This window comes from Polyodon spathula, chromosome 22, assembly GCF_017654505.1.
Source record: "Polyodon spathula isolate WHYD16114869_AA chromosome 22, ASM1765450v1, whole genome shotgun sequence".
Lineage (NCBI taxonomy): Eukaryota > Metazoa > Chordata > Actinopteri > Acipenseriformes > Polyodontidae > Polyodon > Polyodon spathula.
The window spans coordinates 26,644,761-26,665,843 of NC_054555.1; the positions used below are offsets into that span (position 1 = coordinate 26,644,761).

The 21,083-nt window shown below is 41.6% G+C and overlaps 2 protein-coding genes across 2 annotated transcripts; one reads left to right on the forward strand and one right to left on the reverse strand.

Annotated features, from left to right (window-relative positions):
• Positions 1–4,423: 4,423 nt before the first annotated feature.
• Positions 4,424–7,429, forward strand: LOC121297023 (protein adenylyltransferase FICD-like). Its single transcript, XM_041223038.1, has 3 exons — positions 4,424–4,554; positions 5,356–5,690; positions 6,188–7,429. The coding sequence occupies exons 2-3, from the start codon at positions 5,426–5,428 to the stop codon at positions 7,267–7,269; spliced, it is 1,347 nt and encodes a 448-aa protein (XP_041078972.1). The 5' UTR covers positions 4,424–4,554; positions 5,356–5,425; the 3' UTR covers positions 7,270–7,429.
• Positions 7,430–9,543: 2,114 nt separating this feature from the next.
• LOC121297022 (squamous cell carcinoma antigen recognized by T-cells 3-like) lies at positions 9,544–20,742 on the reverse strand. Its single transcript, XM_041223037.1, has 19 exons — positions 20,455–20,742; positions 19,294–19,420; positions 18,064–18,168; positions 17,766–17,950; positions 17,313–17,418; positions 17,016–17,140; positions 16,374–16,529; positions 15,928–16,066; positions 15,672–15,779; positions 15,186–15,263; positions 15,029–15,087; positions 14,685–14,794; positions 14,284–14,396; positions 14,002–14,078; positions 13,644–13,803; positions 13,073–13,506; positions 12,535–12,687; positions 11,849–12,036; positions 9,544–11,448 (listed from the first exon to the last, which is right to left on the reverse strand). Exons 1-19 carry the CDS (start codon positions 20,656–20,658, stop codon positions 11,259–11,261), a joined length of 2,817 nt encoding a protein of 938 aa, XP_041078971.1. The 5' UTR covers positions 20,659–20,742; the 3' UTR covers positions 9,544–11,258.
• Between the last annotated feature and the right edge of the window lie 341 nt (positions 20,743–21,083).

The window sequence follows — 21,083 nt, forward strand, 5'->3', positions numbered from 1 at the left end:
AACTGCAAGGTTATATTTAAAGAATGATTTAATTGGCTTTGTGGACTGAGTCAGTAGTCTGCAAAAAAAAAAGGACAAGAAAGTACTTTGAGAAACATGCGACCAGACTCTATAGATTTATGTGTCACTGGTTCTTGAAGACTGGAGGCTCCAGTCTTTGGCTCAACTGCGAAAGGACCCGATGCATGCTTGTCCTGTCAGGGTCTAGCTCCCAGACATTCTCCCAATGGGTTCAAACTCTGCAACACTTGACAGGATCGACTGCAGGGAAGAAAATACAAAGATTGAAAAGAGAAACTGACATTACAAAGGAATAGGGTCAGTATAACTGGCATGAACTTATCAAAGGGACTGAAATCCACAGCAGGACAAGGACTCGTTGGTCCTGCTCTTAAGGCACAGTATTTTTATTTTATTTTGCTGCTCGCTTGGAAATACTGCCACCCAGTGATTGAGTAGAGAACTGCGTTTGCTGAAATAGCCCGTAGCAGCTGGAGAATATGGCTCATCACTATGACTCAGCTACCAGGGATTTCATCCATTCCTCAGCAGGGCTTGATGAAATCTGTTATCTCTCTGAGCCTTAGAGAAAATAGCTATGCATCAACAATAATAATACAATTATAGGGGCTTATGTAGGATTCCCATAAGATGTTGTGGGATTTAACAAGTATAGCACAGTCATTCCACAACTTTCCTGAAAGATTATTTCAATTTCTGAAGGATTCCCCTGAAAACTCTGTAAGTAATAGGGAAGGTAGTGGAGTATATGTTGTAATGGTAGTATGGAAGTATTTTCTGTAATATGACCCTTTTACATTCAAATGAGAAGTTCTATACATTGTATGTGACTGAAAGACTCTCTGTACCCATTTCTATATATAATATTATAATATCGGAAACATTAGGCCCTTCGTTATGTGAGTGTGTCCTGTACTTTGAATGAGGATTGATCTTAACAGTGGCACTGCTGTAGTTAGATCTGAGCTGTGGGCTAGGAAAACCAGCTTCTTGTGTTCTGTGTATTTGAAAGTATTGTATAGTGAACGGCATTTAAACCACCAAAAAGGGCCCTTGTGGTGATAGTCTCTTTTAAAGTCTGTCTTATACTTAGTTGAAAGTGGATCTACACAGCTCAGGTTAGTTACTGCACAGTGCAGTTAAAGTGCGTCTGAACTGCAGTCTGGCTCCACGCCTCCGATGCACCAATCCACAGTATGTTTATGGTCGTCCCTGAATTGCTGTGAAATGGGATGGGGATGTGAAGTGAAAAGAGAAGCAGGAGACTGCACCGAGAAAGCGAGAGCACAAGACACAAAATAACAATGATCTCTTTTTTCGATTTCCATAAAAGTCCGTCAATATGTTTCTGTGAGAGTTGAATGAATTTGAAATGTTGTGCACAGCCTGTAGCCTGTTCGTTCCTGGCGCACTGGTGTTCTGTTCCCCGGCCCCGGTGTGACTGTGTGCCGCTTCAGCTTTTCTGCTCCAAGTCGAGGTCGCTGGCTTTATTGAGGCTGATGGGATTGCTGCTACTAAATTGCTAGTCCTCCGTCAAGCTAGGCTCTCCACAGCATACGAGGCGCCTCAAACCTGATGCACTGGTCTGAATAAACTATATGAGAATCCTTTCTGAATCACGTGAAGAAGATGCAGCTGTTAGCAGCTAGGGCTTTTCAATAAAAGCACAATTGCCCATTTCAATTTACTTTTCAAATTGCATCAGTCGTGTTTTCCAAACCAGTGCCCTCAGAAATGCCTACTTGAATAACTATAAAAAAAGGGGGAATCAAGAAGGTAGAGAGCACTGGAAAATGGAATACACAGTTTAGCCATTTCTTATGTGAACATACAGTGTGCAGTTCTCATTTACTACCTGCTGTAAATTTACATTGTGATTGCGTGTTTTGTTAAAAAAATATCCTGCAGATTTGCTCAACAACAGTACAGTATAGTAAAATCTGAAGTCAAGGACAATTTTTCCTCAATTTACAGCAGGTAGTAAATGGTGCATAATCTGTTGGTGTCACCCATATTCTTCCAGTTAACAATTCATTCTACCGCCAGGGTCATCCTCTTCTAAGATTCAGACTAGCAGTGACATTTTCAAATACTGAAACTGGCCACAACTGGTACAAATATCCCCAGGGAGGTCTCCCTAACTGTGCCTCAAACGGATGCAAAAAGCATCAATTATGCTGTGAACTTCACAACGTTAAAATTCAATAATAACTTCCCAACCATGTGTTTCAGTGCCGCTAACTCCAGCTCCGCTCAATCTTTCAATCCCCAGGTTAATCTACAGCAGATCAGCACCTGTGTGGTGAAACGGGAGGCTTCATACAGAGACACTGTCACTTTGCGGGGGGATGTTTTCATTCCACTGCCTGTCTGTTTGCACATCTGCTCGCCACACTTTGCGCGCTTTGTTGAGCCTGTTGTGATGCTCCTCAGGGTTTGTGATTACAGCACCAGGTCATTTACAATGTGTTTAATAAGAACATTGTCGGATATACCCAAGCAACGATTTATATTATCTTGCACAGTATATTTATCTATTTAATCGGATAATAACTTTTTTTTATGATGGAACTGTTGTGGACTTCCAGTAACATAGAGAATTACTATGCAGCAGGTACTGAAGTATGTTTGGGATCATGGGAAACACATATTCAAACAGGATTTAAAATTCAATGAGAATTTTAAAAAAGGCTTTAGATGTGTCATTGAAGTCTGTATTGATCTTCAGAATTAAAATACAGCTAATACAATAAATAGCACAATAAGAAATGATCTGGGGTTACTACAGTCTATTTAGCATTGCAGCCCAGGCTTGCAAAGATATGTTCTATGAGACACGGCTCTTGATCAGCTAGGGACTTTCTTTAGTGCTTGATGTGGAATAAAAATCAATGCATTCTTGAAAGTAATTGCTGCTTAACAAAGAATATTGATCCTGAAACCAATCTGCCTGCCTTCTATCGACAGGTCAGAAGCACAGCACTCCAGCAGTAGGACTGATTCTGCAGTTGGGTCTGCTTTCTTCATGTGGGTCGATCTTGAACAAGTCTGGTTATAATCCAGCTCCCTGCTTGAGATTTAACACACAGCTGAACGATCAACACGCTGTCTTTGAACTGCACAGAGGAAATATTCTGAAAGTGAGAACAGTGTTAATTATTAGTATTACAGAACACCACTAGCAAGAACTGTATCTCTTATCACATTGCTTTAAGCTGCTGCTGCAAAAAGTGCTTTAGAATTTGCTATTGAAAGCGATGCACTGTATGAATTGTATCTACAGTATGTCCAGTAAAGGAGTCCAAGTCTGTAACAATTACAATGTAGAAATGTAGACCTTATCGAATAAAAGTAACACAGCACACCATTGAATGTGTAATGCACTTCTACCCCAGTAGATGGCAGTCTAACCAAAGGAACGAAGACGTGCTAAATGCTATAGAACAGATGAAAAGGAACTAATGCACAGATTAAGGTAAAATAAACATACATGCATAGTTACATTAATGCATACAACAATATATAAATAAAGGATTAATAATAGAATGGGAAACTCTTAATTATTGGATTCTGTTATTGCTTTCAACTCAAACACAATCAGCACAGACTAACTGCCATTTAATCAAGTAAGAATAATGATTTATGGTCAAGAAACATAGAAAACAGAATCCCCTTTAAATCTATATTTTTTTTCTTAATAAGATTCTAGTCCTATTAACTGCCAGTGTTGGGAAAGCTCATTTTAAAAAGTAACATGTTACAGTTACAAGCTACTTGAACACAATTGTAAAGAGTTACAGTAACATATTACTTTAAAAAAAACATGTAACTACTTACGTTACAGTTGCGAATAGTTACTTCTCATGCACAGTTTACGTTTCTTTTTCACATAATGTGTAATGCGTCACCTGGTTTAGTTACCTGTCAAAAAAGGAACCATTACAGAGACAAGTTACTGAAAAATGTAATCAGATTACAGTAATGTGTTAATGAGCAAACTATACATTACTGTTCAAGCTGGCTTTAACAGCACGGCCCTAGTCCTGTTGTTTTACACCAGAGAGCTCATTCAGGAAGCACACGGCACATGCAGGTTACAATGTGATAAAGCCAGTGCAGGTGGCATGTCTTAACTATTTTTTGATTGAACCCACTCCGTAATGTGTATATTAAAATGATACAGGCTGCTGATGCACAGAAAATACCAGGATGTAAAAATAAAACTCCGACGAATGCGATTAATGCGCCAATCAGAAAACACGTACAAACCATCGTTAGCCAATCGCAATAATTCACGAGACGGCTTTTCTGTCGCTAGAGCGGTGGCACGGCCCTTGAAGGAACCAATCAGTGTTTAGAAATGAAATAAAGCGAACCAATAATATCAAAAGGAGTCGGGGAAGTCTGTTCCTGTCTGACAAGTTCTGTTGATGATGTGTTGTTACGGGGAATAAGATAGGAATTTAATAAAATAGCATACCCTTCTTAAAATAAGTGTACAATGATGAGGAAGCGTCTATTTCATTGATTAAGGTAAGGAATCTATATAAAAAGTGTACACTGTTTTTATAGGAACTTACATGCATCATAGATACGAACATTTCTTTTCAGGCTGCTGTGTTATTGATGTAAGCTATAAACGAATAACAATGTAGATTTTTATTATTTTGAATATACCTCTATGGTCTGTAGTTTTCTGTGTTTCATTTTAGTTTTTAAAACTAATAATAAAATATATTCAACGTAGTGCTGTACTAGCTGTGACATTTCTAATAGTGGAGCTTGGAAATTACCATTGTCAGTTTTCGTTAAATATGCTTCAAGTAAGAGATGTTTGTTTGTTTGTTTCATCTTGCGAACACCGACGTGACAATATTGAATTGGCAGATGTTTTCAGCTGATTTCGCTGCTGCCAGCAGTAGCTGCGTCAAAACCCATTCTTAATATAACTGGAGTAGCCACCTGCCTTTTTCAAAACTTAAAATCAAACAGAAAAGTTTGATCTTTTTTTATCCCAGACGTTAAACTACTGGTAGCAGGGATTCTTACTGGCAGTAGAGTTTGTACTGGTTTAAGAACCCCCCCCCCAAAAGGCTGCAGCCAGTAGATTCCCAGGGCAGTAAAGGGTTAAGTTGGTAGTGTAGCAAGCTGCTTTGAAACTTTCACCTTTGTGAGCCCTTGTGTAAATGTGTGACACGTCCTCTTGAGCTGTAAAAACAAACAAAGCATATGTTGGCTAAAAGGCTGGAGGGTGTGAGCTGGGTATTTTTTTGTCTCTTCTGTTATCCCAGTCTGAGGCAAGCATCAATTCTTTCTTCTTCTTCTTCTTTCTAGGAACAACATGCAGCATTAAAATCAGCAAAATGCCAGCTGTGTTCCCCGGGATGGGTCAAGGTCGTGCTTGATGGCAGTTTTGGTGTTACGATGCGCTGGTGTCCGGGTCTTCTGTGGCTGGACCCCACTGCTCTGTCTGCTGCTAGGCACGTTGCTGGCGTTGCTGTTGCCCTTGGCTGAGGTGGAAGAGAAATGCCGGGCCACCATGAGGGGGTTTGCACTCCTCAGGTGCCACCTTTGGGGGAGTGGTGTGCATTCCACTGTTCATTCCACCAGCCTCACTGTTCCCTACACTGAGATCGACATCCTTTCATATAAGCCCAAACCCAACGCAGGTAAGAGAGGCTGTATCAGTATCACTTCATGCTGGTGACCAAGCAACATTTTGTTTGTGCTGGAAACTGGAGGGAGCAGCTGTTGAACTCCATTCTAGTTGCCAGTTCAGTAACCCTGTGGTCAGTATTTGTCTACAGTGGATTTGGGTCACAATTCTTTCTTCTTTTATTGTCTTCGTGTTTCTGAGGTCTGGCTACTGTGATTAGGACAAGCCCTCAATTCCAGATTATTTTCTGATGCATATTTTAATTGAAGCCCTGGCTCCAGTCTTGTTAATCCTATGGTTCAGGACCCTTTAAATAAATAAATTTAAAGTAAATAAATAAACAAACACAATTGGAATACCCCTTCTACTTACTGAGACTTGGGATACTAAAATGCATATACTTTTTTTAAAGTATTGTACCCATGGTCAGTTGCTCTACACAGCACTAAAGTGTTGATTTAATGTAAGGCGCTTTGAAAACCGAACATTTCTTTTTGTTGTTTTTACTAGAGGATGTTTTGGAAGCAAAAGCAGCTCTCCACCAGGCACTGGAAATGAAGCGGCTGGGAAAGCGGGAGAAAGCCCACAAGCTCTTGCTGCATTCACTCAACATGAACCCGGACTTTGTGGATGCCCTGACGGAGCTGGGCATCATCCTGGAAGAGGAGAAAGACGTGATCCAGGCAGACCACCTCTATTCCAAGGCGCTGGCTATCTCTCCCTGCAACGCGAGGGCGCTGGTGAACCGGGACCGCACGCAGCCCCTCGTAGAAGAGATCGATCAGAGGTTCTTCAGCATCATCAACAGCAAGGTGCGCAAGCTGATGTCCATTCCAAAAGGGAACTCAGCGCTGCGGAGGGTGATGGAAGAGACTTATTACCACCACATTTACCACACTGTGGCCATTGAGGGGAACACACTGACGCTGTCGGAGATCCGGCACATCATCGAGACACAGTACGCTGTGCCTGGGAAGAGCCTGCTGGAGCAGAATGAAGTGATCGGGGTGGACGCTGCCATGAAGTACCTCAACACCACCCTCCTGTCCAGGGTTGGGTCTGTCACCATCACAGACATCCTGGAGATCCATCGCAGGGTTCTGGGCTACGTGGATCCTGTAGAAGCTGGCAGGGTTAGGACCAGCCAGGTATTTGTGGGGCACCACATTCCTCCTCACCCCCAGGACTTAGACAAGCACTTGCAGGAGCTGGTGCAGTGGTTGAACTCTGAAGAAGCTATGAACCTGCACCCTGTGGAGTTCTCTGCCTTAGCTCACTACAAGCTGGTCTACATCCACCCTTTCGTGGACGGTAACGGGCGCACCTCCCGCCTTCTGATGAACCTCATCCTCATGCAAGCCGGGTACCCGCCCATCACCATCCGCAAGGAGCAGCGGGCAGAGTACTACAACGCCCTGGACATGGCCAACGAAGGGGACGTGCGTCCTTTCATTCGCTTCATCGCCAAGTGCACAGAGATGACCCTCGACACTTTACTCATCGCCACCACTGAGCATTCTGTGGGCCTGCCTGATGCCAGCAACAGCAACGCTTGCATAGACTGCAAGCAAACAATACCGGTCATGAACTGAAAATGAGTGGGCGGGGGAGGGGGGGATACAAAATGTAGTGAAAGAGTTTGACCAAAACTCAAGTTTCGGTAGACAGCAGGCAAGTGGTTGGTTTTCTTAATGGGATTCATGATATTTCACAGAAAACAACACATTGTCTTCCAGGCAGGATAGAGAGTGATAAAGATTGCCTACTTCTTTGTGATTTGACTATTTGGCAGTTTGTATAACAAATATCGTAATCTACACTATGCCAAATTGTCACAATGTCGCAAAATAGAAAATTGTTGTTTTGCACTTGACACTTTAGGAATTGAAGTAATAGTCATGCTTTATATTAACTGGGTGTTAAGATCCAGAAAGTGTGGAGCACTTCTACTTCTAAATGTTATGCCAAGGTAATAAATCTGTATTTTGGGTGACCAATAAATTGTACCTAAAATTATAGGTAGATACATCACCACTTTTATCAATCATGCAGTGTATCCAGATCGAATAAAAACTATGCTTGGGTTTAGATCACGCAAGTACTGAAGCAAAACAGGTTTAATTTAAGGGTAGAGAAACGGGAGCGAAGAGAACTAGAATCGAAGTGAGACATTGAAAAATTTTACATTATTTAGTGTTCTCAGGTGCCAAACCTGTATGAACAATACACAATGGCTGGAGTGCAAATAGCATTGGATTATGAGAATACTGTTGTTACTAGTGTTAGAATGGAGGGCTGTAGCTCTTTTGTTTGAGCGCTGTGGCGGTGTTGCAGTGCGATTGCACACAATGACCACAGATGATTTAGAGGGGAGCTCCTGCACGCATTCCACCTGCAGTGAGAACATTTCAGTTTAACATATGTGTATTTATATAGCTTTATTTATTTGTTGTTGGAAAATCTTATATGAAATGAGAATCGGATTATTATTTGGCCTGTCTGTGTAGAAAGGGTACACTCCTCCTTCCTGCAAGTGTTTTTTTTTTTTTTTATTGAAATTGCAAGTTAATATATTGACAGTACTGTATTTATAAAGGGTGTAAAATTGAACAATTTATTTAACAGGTTGTACCTGCAGATTTGCACAGTCCTAGCACTATGTCACACACAAATGTCCCTACAACTACATTGAAAAATTCTGAGTCCCTGTCTGTAATGCCAACAGCAAAGGTGAAGTCACAAATAAACATTCATCTATTGTGACTATTAAGCTTGTAAGGTCTGTCAAATATATGGAAAGGGGAGGAAACATCCTCGTCTTACAAATTCTCGTATTTGCTATTTAATATTAATCTGGGCATCAGTGTCTGTATTGTACTTTACAGCAAATATTGGGTGTATAGCTTTATTAACAAAATTGAGTTGAATTGAATTACTCTTACAACCTCAACATGCTTGGGGTCTTGCTCTCCAGGTCAATGATCAATTTAAAAAGTATGTGAACTTAAGTTGTTCTGTTCGTTACAGACTACACTGCTTCGGTAATAAACTTTTTATTATTCCATGTACTTATTTAACAAAATAACTTTGTAGTATACCCTATACCTGGTGTATTACTTTTTGTAAGGTGTCATTTCCTCCAGTATCTTTCTGTTAAATTGCCCACAGAATATGCCAATAAATACAGCGTGCAGTGCAGTCAATAGCACCTGGTGAACTGAATTAGTTTTTTTTTATTGTTCTTCAGATTTCTTGCACAAGTGTTATGGATCATCTAGCTTTACTAAAAGATTACTACACTGAAGCACAGTGCACAAAGGTTGCTATATCTTTAGAAGAACTGGGTAAGCATGTGCAAATGTGCACAGTAATAAAATGATTGCAACCAGTTCAAATAATCCAAGCGATGGAGTGACAAGCTGCAACCAACTCTGGATCTGGCAGTATCATGACTCAACAATAGATGGGTAGTGTGATCGTTGTGGGTTCCCTTGCCTGGTAGGACAAGTGATTTGAACTTTGTATGAAATACAAAATAAAAAAACTATTTTGTTACATAAACCCTGTGTTTGTTTGCTTGTGGACAACCTTTACAGTGGAACTGGAACAGGCTGATGTTGCACCAGCTGCTCACCAGCAATTACATGGTAAAAGCTGTAATACAAATACTGAATTAGACTGTCAGGGGTAATGCAATTGCATATTGGTTAAAAGAGGCACTGGGCCAGTATGCTAAGGAATCAAAATATAAAATAGGGAACATACATCTACAATGCTTCACAACAACAAAAATTCCCAACACAGAGCACAGTTATGGTCTTCATTTTTTATACATTTCACATCACGAAAAGTAAATAAGTGAAAAGAAATTGGGGGGGGGGGGGGGGGGGGGGTGTTACACACTTAAAAAACGGTCCCTGTACACTTGCCCAGTTGGCACATTTAAAAAAAAAAAAAAAAAGAAAAAGTAAATAAATTCATAATTAGGTTGCCGGTATGCTTCTTAACATCAAGGTCAACACAAAACAAATGGACCAATATATTTAAATACAAAAGGAGGAAAAAAAAGTTTCATTTTCAAACATTAATACAATTTGAATATCACCCTCTTATACGGAACGTCGAACAACAAACATAAGCGTTATTTGTTTTCTTTTATTTAGTTTTTACTAAAAAAATAGGCCACTGCGGTGAAATGTCACTAGTTAGCAAATTGCTTAATTTGTCCTTTCTCCTTTTTAAAACATTTAAATGCTATACAAAACTACAGCCAACCAAGCGAGCACTGAACACCCGATTCAAACAGACTCTAAAAGTGTTCTTTAATAAAACAAAAAAGGCTAGCTATGAAGCCATTCCACAATTTCTTCTAGGAAAAGCTTCAAAACAATTGGCTATATCTCCAGGAAAGCTCAGGAAACCATGCATGGTAGAACTCGCTCGCTTCCATTTATACTGACAGCATTCATATTAAGAGGCCCTTGCTGGGATTGTACCTCTGCAATACTAATTACTTAACAAAGACTAATACATTTTAAATAAACACCCTCAATGTGAGAGATCTCATCACCAGCCTGGACACTGGATTCTAATGGAAAGGCTTCAAAAAAACATCAGCCTGTAACTAGTATACCAATACAAAGTAGCAAATGACGAAATAAGGTAGCATTTGAAACTGTGTTGAAGAAGGTTCCCCCTTTTAATCAAGCATGCTTGCCTTCTAAGTGGGCAGGAGTAAGGGTATTAATGCATTACTTTTTTTAACACAGTCCTACATAACGGCATGTAAATGTAGGGCACAAAACTGGAAACTAATGAGCTTAGGAAATAGGGGATAAAAATTGAATTAGCATTTTTCTCTTCAACCTTATTTTGTTTTTGCAGAATTACAGTAAGAGATAGGTAAGCTTACACTGATGCACTCTTAAATATTCACATTTCATACGCAAAGAGCTAATAAAACACTGGTTTCTGTATAAAAAAAAAAAAAAAAGAAATCGCAAGCCTGCCTCCATGCAGCAATTTCCCCTCGCACATTGCTGGATCTGTGCAATGTAGCCACTTCAGTGGCCCCAGAGTCAAGGCTCTACTTCAATAAACATCAAACTAATTTTTTTTTTTTTTTTTTCCCCCAAACAAAATCCAGCACAGAAAAGTCAGATTGGATTTTCCCCTTTAAAATTCTCTGCCATTAAAAAAATGCAAACGATAACAAGAACTGCTTAAGAAACCAAAACACAAGGGGAATAAAACCAGATTTGAAATGGATCTGGTTTTCACTTACTCCGAATTGAGTTTAAAGTAAAACACATCCAATCCTCGGCTTTTCCAGGTTTACCAATCTCTAATACTAGCCACACTGTTCCGCCCTGCCCCAGCAGCTCTATCGTACCCCCTCTGACCTGGTTTCGGTATCTATGGAGCCCTGGCTAACTAAGCCTTTTTTCATAGAATTGGCTATAGGGGTTTTGAAATATTTACATCAGAAATGTTTTTCTTTTCATTAAGGACACAATATGGTTTCCGTAAAAGGCAGTTTTCTCGTTGCTCCTCTAGGCTGAGCCCTGTCAACGTCCACCTGTTACTTCTTCATTAATAATCTGGAGAAGTCCGCATTGGACATCTGTTTCTGTGGTGCTGTCGCTGAGGTCTCTTGCACAGGCTCTCCAGATCGGCTCTGCAGTGTCCCGTTCTCTGTCTTCGACTCTGGGGCACTTTGACGATGCAATGCTCTCGGTAGCAGAGACAGCTGTGTGCGACCCCTCCCTCTTCTGCCAAGGTAAAAAGAGACAGTGGAATCAGACTGCTCCTCTTCACGCTGCATCCTTCCATGCCAGTTACCTCTGATTACACTGGAAGGATTTTAACCCCTTCACAATACACAAGGAGCTGAGCGCTTGTTATTCAAATGGTTTCTTCTTAAAATACATTTAAGAGCGACTCAAGTATTACGAGGAAACTGACAAGTTGGATGACCAGACCCAACCTATTAGTCATTTTTAATCCCCGTTTCGTGGGACCACATTGCAAAAATAAGAAAGTTCGCATCATCTTTGTGGGACACATATGTCCCTTGTACCTTAAAGGGTTAAGAGGTAGCTCCAAAGGGAAAGAAGAAATGTTTCTGCAACTGTTTGTTGAACCACAGAGAGCTGTGACTGGGATACTTACACTCCAAAGACCTGTGGTGGCATCATGGATCCCATCGCCTTGCTGGACTCGGGCTTGTCTGAGAGGTTCCTCCGGGGCGGGTTACTGATGGCCACATTCAGGGTGTGATTCTGGAACACCGTCCCGTCCATCTTCAGCACCGCATGGGAGGCCTGCGCTTCGTTCTCAAACTCCACATATGCCAGGCCCTGCAAAAGAAAAAAAGTTAATCTCCAAGCCTGGCGTTTCCATTAGTATTACAGCACCCCATTATTTCACCATCAAGGGCTGCGAAAGGACAACTGGTGAATACAAAAAAGAATGAGCGTTATATTTACTTACTTATTTTTTTAATTAAATTTGTCATAAAGAAGCTGCTTTTTATCGAAAGCGACATACAGAGATTGGGAGGTGGAATAAGCATCAACTGATGCTTTTGCTGCACAGTCACTTACAATAGGACCTCGGTTTTACACCTGTGTGCATTCTTAAAAAAAGATTACTGTTTACGAATGTTTTGAATAACAAAAACTAGAGGAAATGAAATGATATCCAAGTTTGGCTATAAGACCACCTTAACTACTCCCCTCATGTCTTTTCTCTGCCACTTTTCAGTCAAGCATCTGAGTATTTCAGTAACTGCACAACTGAGACAACACTACTTAAAGGTCTCATGACTCCAGCACTATGTTGCTTTTCACTTTTACCTTTGGCTTCCCAGAACGGTTAGTGACCAGCCGGGTATCTTTGACTGTGCCGTGTTCTTTGAACATCCCCTCCAGCTGTTCTTTAGTGCAAGAGAAAGGCAGGCCAGAGATGAAGATCTTGTGTCTCTCAAGAGAAGTGCTGTATTTGAACACCTGTGGAGGAGGCACAAACAGAAAGGAGACCATTAAAACAAGAGCGTCTTCTTGACAGCTCTGTCCCAAATAAACCAGCCCAGAAAATGGTCACCACGGACCCCACTTTCCCACTGCGCTGTAAGGACCCGTTCAATCTAGTTACGTCAAAATGTAGGCTATAAATCACACCTGTTTCATATTTTTATTTTACTCTTGATCAACATATTTTTTAATTGAATTCCCCTTAAAATGTATTTAACTTAAATGAAGGAGCACTTTCAACACAACTTAATAACGGGCAGGGCAAAATCCAGAACCCATGTCCCTCGGCTCTTTGACCGCTAGACCATACTACCCCCAAGCACTCCGGCTGACTCATTATTGGAAGATTTCCTCCCATTACCTTGAAGTCTGGGTTCTTGTTCTTGTCAATACAGGGCGAGACAAACATGGGCCTGCCATCTATCTCCTTCCGGTCCAGCTTCAGCGCTTCCTGCACACAGATCTGGCTCTCAAACTGCACGTAGCAGTACCCGCGGAAGGTGCCCTGGGGGTTGTAGATTGGGCGGACCTGCTCAATGGGCCCGCAGCTCTGAAAAACGTCCCGCAGCTTCTGCTCAGGGTCCTCCAAGCTGAAGGGCAGGTTGCTTACAAAGACGCTCAAATGGTCCTTGCGGCTGTCGTGGGGGACCTGCTGGGCTGGCCTGGCTGCAGCCCTGGCTTTCTGAGCTGCAGGCACTTGTGAGGTCTTCTGGAAGGGAGCCTTCCGACTGAACATCCCACTCTCTGTCTCCATCGTCTCATCCCCCTCACCCCGGAGCTTCTTGGCGGGTTGTTCTGAAACGGAGAAGATTCAACCATTATGCATGTTTGTGTATTTACTCTTGGTTATTGCTTAGGATATCCACCTTCAAATCTCAGTAAAAAACTAAATAATCTGAAGTGAATTTGAAAGTCTCCTGGTGTCGTCTCACCTGACTCATCTCCCCACTCATCCTCATCATCCTCCTCCTCCTCCTCAGCCTTCCTCTTCTCTCCAGCTCGCCCCGCTTTCTTTTTCTGTGCTTTCTTCTTCCTCTTCTGCTCAGCCTTTTCCTCCTCCTGCTTGGCAAGGAGAGCTTCTTTCTCTGTATCCTGCGATTGGACAAGCCGTTACAGGCAAAAAGCAGGACCCCAACTCTCAACAGAGAAAACTTTACTCTAGTACCACAGTCATTGTATAATACCACTACCTCTAGCACCCAAAACCTGTACCACCTCAAATACCTTTCAGTGTGCCCCCTAGAAACTCAAGCTTATGCCATGTGACAATGATAAAGTGAAAGTACTTGCTTTGGCTCTCTGCTCTCTGACTCTGGACAGTTTGGTTTCCGTTTTCTGCACAGCCGTGTCCCAGTCCTCTAGAGTACCTAATGTTTAAACAGTAGTGTAACATGTCAGTAACATGCATATCCACACAAAAGACAATAAACCACAAGTGTCAGCATCATATCAACAAATTCCTTTGCATCGTTTCATCTAAACCAGACCGGTGGTACAAAAGTCTGTTTTATCAAATGTTACGTTAAAGTTCTTAAGATATGTGCACATTCTCTGATCTCTGAATGCACTTACCCTCCACCCTCTCGAAGGAAAGGAGGACCTCACACACGTGTTCAGGGTAGTCAGAGGTGCACTGGACAGCTCGAAGCAAAGCCTTCCTGCAGTGCTGTGCATCCCCGTGACACCTGGGATTAACACAGGTACATCAGCCACTTATAAATGAAAGACACAGTGTGACTGCCTGGCCTTCTGTGACATAGCAGCATGTATATTAATGAAGGAGTACCCTTATTTTCATCCTGCAACGCAACGCACAAAGGATAACCATAGTGATCCAAATACATCCTTAAATACCAAGCAAACCTAGTTTCATCACAGCTCATTTCAAGGCAGATGTTGGTTAGTACACATAGTAAACAAAATGAGAACAATGTAACAGATCGGGAAATGGCAGATGTTAGGGTAGTGGTTACCTCTCTAGATTGTAGTACTCTAGCCACATGTTGGCAAACTTGGCGTTCCCTTTTGTCATGATGCTATCCCACAGTTCCCTGGCCTTCTGCATGTTTTTACAGTGTAATGCCTGGAGTCACGGGAGATAAAGCATAAAAGTATTACCTGTACATCAATGCACACAGTAGGACTAGAATTCAGGCAGCAAAATGACCAGAAATACTATGCTTAGTCCATACATTGCATACCAAGGGCATAAAGCAAAGCTGTGCTGCCCGACTGTTCTCTTAATCAGACCAGTACCATGACTCAGAGAAGCAAAGCAATACTGGCAGGAGAACATGTGAGAGATGGAAAGGGTTACCTCCACCCTTGCCCAGTTCTGCATTATCATACAAGAGGGGTCGCCGCTTTCACCAAAACCTGTAGAAACACAAGAAAACACCATTTTAAAATGCAGCAGGAGGGTAATGGGGCTAATGAGGCGAAAAGATGAAGAACGAAACAAACGTGTCACTTACGCTCCTCCACGTCCTGCTTCATGTAATCAAGAGCCCGAGCGAACGCAGACCTGAGCTCCTCCAGCTCCTTACTGGACTCTACAAACAGATTGAAAAAAAAAGCATCAACTAGGTGGCTTCTGCAGTTCGCTTTGTCAAAAGATGGGACAAAACCCACAGCCACCACCCTGATAAACGGTTGTCATAATGGCTCTTCAATTTGCAATCTAGCACTGCAAGGTTAAGTCACCACTGGGTTCTTCATATTACAGCCTAGCAGGACTCATAAAATCCAATATACTTTGCTCAGGCCCTGACTTTCCGCCTACGAGGATTACAGTAAAAGTGGATTATGAACTGTTCACTGGGTTAGTTCTCCCTGCTCAATAACACTGCACACAATGCTGACTATGTTAGAGTCAGTTTCAGAACCTACTTAGCATTGCACTGCAAAGGAACAGTGCTTTGGGTTGTCTTTAAATATAACACTGCTTATTTACTCCATACCTTTGCTGAAATCCACTCGCCTTCTAAGGTAGTCAAGGTACGCCTGCCAGATATGCACGTAGTCTGTTGCTTGGATGAAGCCAGCATTCAGGGCTTTTTCAAAGATATCTAAGGATGAAAACGTAATTAAATAAACTGCGGATTCATTACAGGGAAAGGAGATAGTAATAAGAGAAATAAACACACAATACACACTGCAACCAGAAGGACGTTTAACAAAGGCATGAAATATATTGAGAGATGATGCATTTGTTACCTGACACAGTTTTATGTTCAGCTCCATGCCTTTCCAAAGCGAGAAGGTAACTCTTCCAGAGTCCCACCGTCCAAGGACAGTTCCTAACAGCCCGGTCGTGAGAGGAGAGCACCAAGTCTTTAATCTTCAACTGTCTATCCTGAAGACAAAGAAAGATTTGTTTTATCCTTTAACAGATAAGGTGGCAAATGCAATCTTATCCACCACGCTAATGAAAAGTACTACTAATCAGCAATGTCATATCGGGTATGCATTTGAAATGCTGTTAGAAATGATGCTCAGTCAATTATATCATCATATATTTCAGTGAACCAATTGAAAACATGGAAGCTTTTTCTCAAACCAATGGATCACGCAGCAGGATTTTAACATTGAAAGATGTACTTGGAGTAAAATGCACTTGTTGTTAACTGATAATAGCAATAATTTTGAGGTCCGTTTCTTACCAGGTACTGGGTCAGTTTGGCCCACATGTCAGGCACAAGGCAGTTCTCAGCCACTGCCCGTTCAAAGATGGTCTGAATTCGAGCCGGGTCCCCTTCCTTCAACTCATAATCAATGTAGGTCTGGTATTCAGCAAGCTTGGGTGGCTCAGCTACAAGCTTCAAGAAAGAAAAAAGAGAATTAGGAGGATGCCTTCAGGCAATTGTACAGTCAAGTGCACTCGCTGAAAGCCACCAAAGGGATGAGACTACAGTCACTGGATAATCATGAGATGCGCGCCTGCCTTTCCTCGTTTACCCAAGACACACTTGCTGAGATGCTTGAACAGAAGAATTTCCTTGAGTTCTTGTTCTGTGCCATGTCTTTAGTGTATCAGGTGCTGCACAAAATAAAACGCTTCCAAAAGTAAACGAATTTTAAATCCTTAACCATTTGTGCTATGAAAACAGAGAAGCATTTAAAGCCCAAAGGCGATACCAGGCGTATTATGAGATCACACTGACTGAGGAGTTTAACGGTAGGCTAATACCAGCTTTCACCGGAGTTAAAAATAAAGAGGACAACAAAACTAAAGAACAAGTTCAGACAGCTCATCAAGGGATCAGCCGATCACCCACGACAAGGATTAAAAGGGAGATAGTTACCAAGGCCTCCTCATACGGCTTGCTTTTCTCCATCTGCTGTAGTGCCTTCTTATAAAGTTGAGTAACGGAGCCTGGAATGGGCTTGTCTGACCATTCTCCATACTCTGCATATGTGACCTCCATATCTGATGAGGAGGGGGAAGCAGGTTAAATACTGAAAATCTCTACCTCACAGTAGACTCGCATTTCTCCAGAGGTGCATTCAAAGAGAATGTCAAGTATTTAATAAATGACATCTCCCAGGGTAACATCGGTATACACCAGCACAGCCCTTTCCACTGAACCTGAAAGACTTACCTAGGAAAGGGATAGCCAGCTGCCGTCGAAACAGTGTGTGGATTCGGTTCAGCTGTGCGTTCAGCACCTCCTGCTGTTCTGGAGTGGGAACGCTACCTGGTGCTGGCTGGAGGGAAGGAGAACAAATTACTTTATATGCCCCCTAAAAAGTCTGCTTATCAGAAGGAAAACTCTGCAGTGTACTATAGACTGACTAACTGGATTTCAAACTGCAGTCTTATATCCAATTCTTGTTAAACTAAAATGTAAGTGGTGCATCCGGGCAACAAGTAGGCCCGTATCCGGGCAAAGAGTATCTATATATACTATATATATATATATATATATATATATATATATATATATATATATATATATATATATATATATAGATAGATAGATAGATAGATAGATAGATAGAGCCTTTTTAATCCCTAAATAACAGTCAAATTGGCTTTTGATTTGAAGTCTTACCTGTAAAGTTCCCAGAATGGCATTCTCAAACTCCCTGTAGGCTTCCCAGATAGCTGCTCCCTTGGTCATGTGCAGCCCCACAGCAGTCAGAGCCCTGTCAAAGATTTCCCGTACCTTCTCTATCCCCCCTTGACTTCCAATCCCCCCAATAGAGTACTGTGCATACTCCAGCCAGATTTCAGGACCTACATTCAAACCAAAGACAAGGTTTTACAGACTTATCCGTCCCCTTGTGCTTTCACTCACAGAACCGAGAAGGTGTAGCATTCATTTTCAACTAGGACAATGCATTACTTACAGATATAATCCTTGGCCGCATTCTCAAAGAGCTCGTACACTTTCTCTCGGTCAGACTCTTCCTCTGCCATGCGAATCTCATCCTTCAGCCAGGCCAGCCAGATTTCTGTTGAGACAATCCGTTTTTCACTGGGTTTATTGAAACAAGCTCCCACTTCCAGCATTGGATCTCATATTACACTGTACTGTGCTTTAAAAGGATTTGAGCAAAAATCACTGGGAGAGAAAATGGCTCTAGGTCCTTTTTATTAGAATGACCTACCTCGGGTAAACATCTGGCAGCTATTTTATTAGGAATAATAATCTATATGGATGTCTCAGCATTTTTGGTAGACATCGTATTACCATAATCAGGTGATATATATTATATCTAGATATATATAATATGATATAATATATAACAGACACACACACACATACACACACACACACACACACACACACATAATGAACATGAATTTAAAAGGTTAAGCAGGTTATACTGTATTTTCTTTCATGGTGCTTCTACTGCTCATCGCTAACTGTTTTTGTTCATACATTGTTCAATATGTTACACCCCAGGGAATTATGCTCAGAAAAAAATCTAAATTATGCAGCATCTCTGTAGAAGTATGTGCAAAGTAACACAATGACTGTGCAGTTGTACTGGGCTCTTCTCTCACACTGGATATCAAAATACGAGCATAAGTTAAAAAACTAACAAATCATTAAATATAAACCAATGGATTTTTTTTTTTTTTTTTTTTTTTTTTTTTTTAAAACAGTCTTTCTAAATTCCAAGAATGAAAAAGGAACACCAGCTCTTTAAGTTTGTCTTCCGAAAGGGAACGCCTCCGATCGGACTGGACAAGATTATACAGCGAGTTGCTGCGCTCAGCAACAGTTGTATTTGTTACTGCATTTTTTATGTGGGAAGACAGTCAGTTGTCGATCACCTAAACAAGTTGACGTCTTCAAATACCTGTCCAAGAAAATCTTTTACTCTCTTTTGCTTATATACTTGTAACATGGGACCTCTGTCATGGCATTTTCTGGCAAAGTCGATCAATGCTCCCTTGACCCTCAGTGTGACCTGACATTTTTCCCTGTTCTTCTCTGTTAACGGTGATATGATGTAATATCACACGCCTGTGCGTGCCGATATGTTTTATGCGGGTGCACAATAGCGTGATTCCCTGGGGTGTAACATGTGCACCCTAAAGTGGCAGCAAGTTTTCTATCTTCGACTTACCTTCAGTGAGCGGGAAGAGCTCGCTCATTTTCTGCCGAGCCCGGCGTAGTTTCACCAGCTCCCCTGCCTGGCGCAGTAGCTTAATCAGGTCCACATGGCAGTTGTAATCAAATGCATTGATGGACAGCTGTCAATATATAAACATACAGTGATGAGCAATTCACAATTGGGCTAACTCTTAGCTGCAAGTTAAAAAGAAATATCTACTCCAGTTTGATTTATTTGACAGTGTTCTGCAGATTACAGTACCTGTGATGACAGCAGTTAAAGGATACCAACGGCACTGAGTGCATTGGAAATACACTTGAAATACTGTGGATTCGTTGTTGTGGTTTAAAAGTTAAAAACTGGAGATTTAACTTGACATAACAAATGCACCAGCAAAGACATGCTCTGTAAATTGAGCAACCAGTTAACTTTACATTGGCATTCTAGCAATTTCAAAATAATATTATTAAATGTGGTTCTGGGTGTTGTTAATGTAGCATACATAAACATAGATTAAAGATCATGTATGTTCTTAAATGTGATACACATTGCAAAGAATACATTCTACAAAAAAAGAACATGGAATTTGATCAGATTTCATGCAACTGATTTTACCGAATACATTGCTTTTGTATACAAGTAATTGATGCTACACTACCTAGCATGGAAGCATTTTTACTGACTTGAGTTTTGTAGTAGGCGATGTTTGTTAGCTTGTGCACTAGGCTAAACAGCATAAACGACTACAAGCACCCGGATCACCATAGTATCCCAGTCAATGTACAGCGCATTATCTGTGCACATGTGCACACCCTGACCAGAAACTGAACTGCAAAACGTGCGCGGGTATGCTCTCAGTATCAGGGCAGGAATATCAGACTTGAGAGTGTCTGCGCGCTCCGTATACCCGTATACACATCTGAACCCGTGCTTACCAACTAGTTGGATGATGTTGTTCAGTTATTAAATCGCAGTTTGGGTAGTCAGTGCACAATGAGTGCAGAAATTGAATTGTGCGAAGGGGATGCGATACCCGTTGTCTGGTTAAAAAAACATTTCTGACAAATTACTATACCGTGCGTTAAAGCTACAAAATGTACACTGGCCGTCTACATAAACTGCCGTGCTCTGCTGGTGCGCTGCTAAAGCGCACCCCCGCCCCCATTCATTCACCTGCTCCTCCAAACGCTGGATCTCCGCTTGGTTTTCTTTTTCGTCATCCGAGGACTCGTCTCCCTCTGCATCAGAACCATCGGGTCCCATTTCTTCCTCGTCTTCGGACTCCAGCTCCTTCTCTTCCTCGACAGCCGCTGACGCCCCCGCCTCTTCCTCCATCTCTTGCAACTGCGTCTCCTCTTCGCTAACCGCTGCCGCCATGTTGGGACTCGATCTGCCTGGTAACACGAAGGACCGACCCAAAGCAATGCCTGACCCCAAACCCCTACAGATGAACCGACCTCCTAAGAAAGAGGTTAAAATCTGCTCGTTCTCAGTAAAAATAAATAAATAAATAAGAAAAAAAAACAAGGCGTGTAGGAGCGAGGTAGTTACGGTCACATCGAAAGCGTTTTTACAGGCGATCCTGGAGGTGTTCCCTAGCAACATTGCACCGTGACGACAGTAGAGCAGCGCCATTTTGTGAGGGACAGCATTGTATTTAAACAACGCTCTTAACAAAACATCTCAATTATTTTGGTGTAATGTTCCACAAATACTAGAAGATATGGCAGTACAGTATAATGGTCTAATAAATGTAATGCTTTTTATCATTCTTATTTCATTTTATACCATTAATATATACA